The 5,161-nt window shown below is 37.4% G+C and overlaps 1 protein-coding gene across 1 annotated transcript in view; it reads right to left on the bottom strand.

The window, feature by feature from the left end:
- Positions 1-4,447, bottom strand: part of LOC111722819 (arylacetamide deacetylase-like) — an 8,364-nt gene extending 3,917 nt beyond the window's left edge. The window contains exon 1 of the mRNA XM_023509151.1: positions 4,159-4,447. Coding sequence (XP_023364919.1) covers positions 4,159-4,296 — 138 coding nt within the window. The 5' untranslated portion in view covers positions 4,297-4,447. The remainder of the gene's footprint in view (positions 1-4,158) is intronic.
- Between the last annotated feature and the right edge of the window lie 714 nt (positions 4,448-5,161).

Raw genomic sequence — 5,161 nt, 5'->3', positions numbered from 1 at the left:
CTGACATTGGTTTCTTTAAATAATGACTGGCTTCTGTTGATTGGCCCTTTCTTTGTGCTAAAGAACTGTTTCTGCCCAATCTCTAGAGAACGTTCCTCCCTCAAGCATTGCCCTGTTTACCATCAGCCACTGTCCAATGGCTGCACAAGCTACTCTGAGGGGTTACCTCACCTTCTTCTCTGTGCTATTTCTGAGTCCCTGCTTAAAACCTAACTCCCAACAATAAGACTCTATTTCTAAGAAGACCTCTGAACCATGAGGTAGACCTGATCAAGACACTATAAAACAGAAGCAGTGGCCACAATGTACACCTCCTTGCCTTTTCCTTGAGGTAACAATGAGGGCCTATTCACTATCCATGGCAAACATAATTTGCTCTGCAAACTTGTGTCTTGCTCTTACCCTGTAAACCTTTCTCTTCTTTAATAAACGTTGTTTTCACAGGTGCCATACTTCGGGGTGTCTGGTTATTCCAGAGAGAACTGGAAGAATTGAGGAAGTAGTCTGCTTGTTGAAACTGACATTTTAGGAGACAGGCAGCAGCCTTAAAGCCACAGTTCCCACAAACACACATAAAGTATCAAGTTCTTGACAAGGCTTTAGGGTTCCAGAGATGAATAAGATAAATGTTCTTCTCAAGAATATCAGAGTTAAACAGGGAAGACAGTTTAGTGAACTGTTACAGAACAACCTAAATATTACAGAGCTCTGCACTAGGTAACTATGGGAGCAATCAGCAGTGATTACAAAAGCTGGGGTGGGGAGTTGTAGCAAATGAAAAGTGTTTTCAGATAGGAAGACATTTTTATCAGTCTTAAAAGAAATGCTTTATCTTAAGAAAGTAGCTTCAAAACTAAAGGAAAAAACCCTTCCATGTGGCAGAACTGGTTTAGCTTAGAATTGACACACCTCTTGTGAAGTATGGCCTTCAAGCTTGAGAGCTGAATGGCATAAATGAGAGGTATGTAATGGGTAAGAAGAAAAGGGAGGGCCTCCTATACTTTCACCCTAAAATGAGTCAGCTCTTTAAGCATTGTATATGTATTAATACCACTAATATTAAAAACTTGCCTGTGGAAAAGGTAGATAATACTAATTTATCCATTTCAAAAAGGAGAAAAAAGAGCCCAGGGAGTTTAAGTAAGCAATCTATGCCTATATAGCTAGTAATGGATATTTACCAGAATTCTAAATCCATCAGTTTGAGTTTTGATTTACTGTTCATAGTGAAATCCTTCACGAAAAGATGTGAATGCTGAAAGATTGCCAGACATATGAAGGAAGCCAGCCAAACTAATCAGAAGAAAACGAGATGAAGCAGGAGAATAATTAAATACAAAAACCAAACAAGAAGCAGATAGTTCACCAATAAAAAATGACAGAAACACAATTTTTAAAATGTATATCCTTTGAGGACTCTGAAAGTATATTCCATTCATAAATCGTGGAGAGAATCCAAATAAATAAATAAATTCAAAGAGTGCCAGAGAAGAAATATAGATATACATACATAGTGTGTGTATATATGTACATGATATATATGCACACAACATGTATATATTTAAATGTCACTTAAATGAATAAAAAAGATAATAGCAGAACTCCAAAAAGAAATTTATGACCTTTTGCAAATTGTTGCTCCATAATAACAAATACGGGGAAAAAATTGTTCCTTCTTAAAACTCTCTGATAGCTCTATAGTACAGATAAATTAAATCAAATCTCACTACCTTTGTCCATAAAGCATTGCATGATATGACATGTAACCTCTTTGAGCTAAATTGCAACAATTTCCCCATCAAACCCAAATGTTGTATGTGATTTCTTGAACTTGTCAGAACTTAGCAGCTGGGATTTTTAAACCTGTTACTCTCCCTCCCAGAAAACGTTTTCCTTAGCACCTAGGATGGCTGGTTTCATTTCACCTTCTGGTCTTTATGCAGGTAGTTTTTCTTCATAATGGTTTCTTCTGACCAGACATGCAGTAAGGCCCACCCCTTCCTTCTGCCCAAATTACTCTCTTTTTCTCCATTTTATCTCCTTTAAGGCACTTCTTGTGACCTGAAGTCACTTATTAATTTGGTTCTAATTAGTTTTTCCTCTACAACTACCATGTTGACTCTGTGGGGGCAGACTCCTTGTTTCTCTAATAAGACTTTACAGAGATTTGAATGGTTAAATGAATGTAAAATAAAAGATCAGTCTAGGAGTTCCAATGTCTACATGGTCTCTGATTTCTGTCCTGAAAAAAGATTTTTTAAAAATGAAGGGAATAAATAATCAAAGAAGTAATAGGCAAACAGTTCCCGGCACCAGAGAGATCTATACCTTTTTTACTTGCCAAGGACAGTGTTGCTATGGCAAGCAGCCCATTGCTCTGACACCCCAGGGCCCTCCTTCCATTTCTTCCTATCCTGGCTTTCCTAGCTAACCCTGGGCATGTGCCAACTGGCTGACCCATAGAGTATTTCCTTGAGAACTTTAGTTTTTACTCAAAGCAGTAGGGGGATACACATGGTTTGTATATATATTTTGTTTTTGCCTAGATTGAGTCAAAGTTTTCAGTTACAGTGTGCACTGTATGAAATAATAGGAGTGAATTTACCCACTTGCTGCACCCACCTCCCTTCAGCTTGATTTTCATTTGGATTTCCTGAGAATTTATTTAGATCTATAAAAACACTGCATAGTTTCTATTTGTTTAAAAAATTTAAATAATATATTCTATATCGTAATATATTCTATTATAATATTCTAAGGTAAGAATTACCAGAATCTTGCCCCAGGGACAGTGTCCCTTAAGATCTGGGTTACTAGAGCCTATCAACTAAAGAAATATAAAGTTAAGGTTAAAAGCAGTGAGAGATAAAGAGACAGAACACACAGAATAGAGTTTTCAAAACTGGGAACACAGGAGAACACTGCTAGTTCATGAGGTTTCAGTGAGTGGTCCTGAGTATTTGTTCCACCTAGCTTTTATTACAGGGTATTTTCTCATTTAGCTGAGAGGGTAAGCTGAGAATGGAATAAAAATGTCAACAGTTTATCTAGTAAGCATGGTAGTTCTTATTCTACCCATTATCATTAACTTTAAGAGTCTGGGCAGCTTTGAGAAATCCAAAACCTGAGGCTTTTGTCGGGGTGGCCTCTTGTCTGTGGTCAGGCACCCAGATTCCTTGGAGGACATTAAATCCCTCTAGTTTGTGAAGCAGATGCCTCTTGTCTGTGGTCAGGCACCCAGATTCCTTGGAGGACATTAAATCCCTCTAGTTTCTCTGTGAAGCAGATGCCTCTTGTCTGTGGTCAGGCACCTAGGTTCCTTGGAGGACATTAAATCCTTCTAGTTTCTCTGTGGAGCAGATGCTACAGCACTGGGCTCCTCTGAAGAGTGGGTGGAAGAGAAGAATTTTCTTCTCATAGGCACCTAAAGGCATCTTTCTCTGTGATTCGGGAACAAGCTCTCCTGCCCATATTACAGGCGTTGAGCTATTCCCTTGATCTCTGTTCTGGCCATAATAAAAATACCAACTATGAGTATTTGCTTTGACTATTGACTAGGCAGGGAACAGCTGGGTAATGTTCCTTCCCAGGCCTTGCATGTACTTCTGTTATAGCCATTGTCCATCAAAGTGCTTACAGATCACAGCAGGGGGCGTTTACAAACTATATAGCTTACAGGTCAGTCTTCTAGTAAAAGCAGGAACTGCTCAGATAAGTAATTTAGCTGCCAGGTTAAAAGCAAGCTGGCTAAACTGTTTTTTATTTGGCCTTGCTCAGCTTATTCCTCTGTTTTACCCCTTTCCTGGAGATGTTTTTCCCTTCCCTTGTTTTCGATCCACATTCTCCCTGTAAGAATTTCAGCAGACAGTCACTGTTATGACATTAATGATACTGAAGAACCAAAGCATTTTCCAGTAGAACCTGCTCAAATGACTCCTCAATGACTGTTATTTACATTTTAAAACATAACTCCAATACATAAAATAAAAAGCAAGAAAACAAGCAACTTTTCTAAGCATTACATTGTCAAAACCACAACACGTATTTACAAAGATAAAAAGGTCAATAGATCAATAAATCAAAAGAACAAAATCCTGGAAAACTTATTTCTCCAGGCCAACTGACTGCATTCCTGAAATCACAAAATTCTAAACTTACCAAATGTGTAAAAGTTTTCATGTATGTATTCATCCACATAATTCTTCCTGGCTCCTCTACATTATCTGGGAGAGGTATATAAATGTAGTATGCAACAAAGACCCCTGCAATCAAAAGGTATAGAGATTTTCTTCCCATGTTGTAGTTCCTGTGCTTCTTTGTCTTCAGAAACAGAGAAAGTAAAGTTACACGATATGCCTGAATAGTGTTCTTCAATAAGCTGCTCAGCTCCACCTAGAAGCTGTATGTTGCTTTTTGAATATAGAGTTGCTCATTTAGATAAGGGTTGACATTGTGAGGTTAAAATTTCATTGATTATCAGATACAGTCACACTGAGAGACAGTTCAAAGTTTAATGAGTAATGGAAAACTCAGTAAGTTCTGTCAAAGGTCAAACTCTTGTTTTTATTCCAATTAGTAAGCATGTATTGAGCAATAACACGGGAAAAATGTTTTAATTTTACTTAAGTCATTCATGGAACATATAAAGAGTGCAGAATCAGGTGGAGCCTGTGACTCAAAGGAGTAGGGTGCCGGGCCCATATGCTGGATGTGATGGGTTCAAACCCAGCCTGGGGCAAAAACTTCAAAGAAAGAGAGAAAGAAAGAAAGAATGGAAGGAAGAGAGAGAGAGAGAGAGAGAGAATCCTTAAGTTCATTGTGGAATAGAGGAAAACAAATGAACATCTTTTTAAAATGTTGAGAGTTCAAAAAATAATGTAACCAATGTCTCTACCACTACATAATTTATACTACCGTGCAGGAAATAGAAATGAGTTCTGATAATTTTTTGAGAAGAGGCTACAAAAATAAAACTGACAGTAGTCATAAGAGCAATATATAAGATGTATTAATTATTTATTTTGTGATCCAGCCCCTATGCTAAGTAGTTTAATAATTGAGTCTAAACAATAAATCTATAAGACCAATGTTATAGTTTTCTCACATATGAGTAAAGTTAAGTTTTGAAATGTTTAAATAACTTGGCCAAAGTTATATAAAT

This window comes from Otolemur garnettii, unplaced genomic scaffold, assembly GCF_000181295.1.
Source record: "Otolemur garnettii isolate 467f Iridium unplaced genomic scaffold, OtoGar3 scaffold00478, whole genome shotgun sequence".
NCBI classification, from domain to species: Eukaryota; Metazoa; Chordata; class Mammalia; order Primates; family Galagidae; genus Otolemur; species Otolemur garnettii.
Note: the sequence above shows the minus strand (reverse complement) of the source record. Positions and strands in the feature narration are given on the sequence as shown.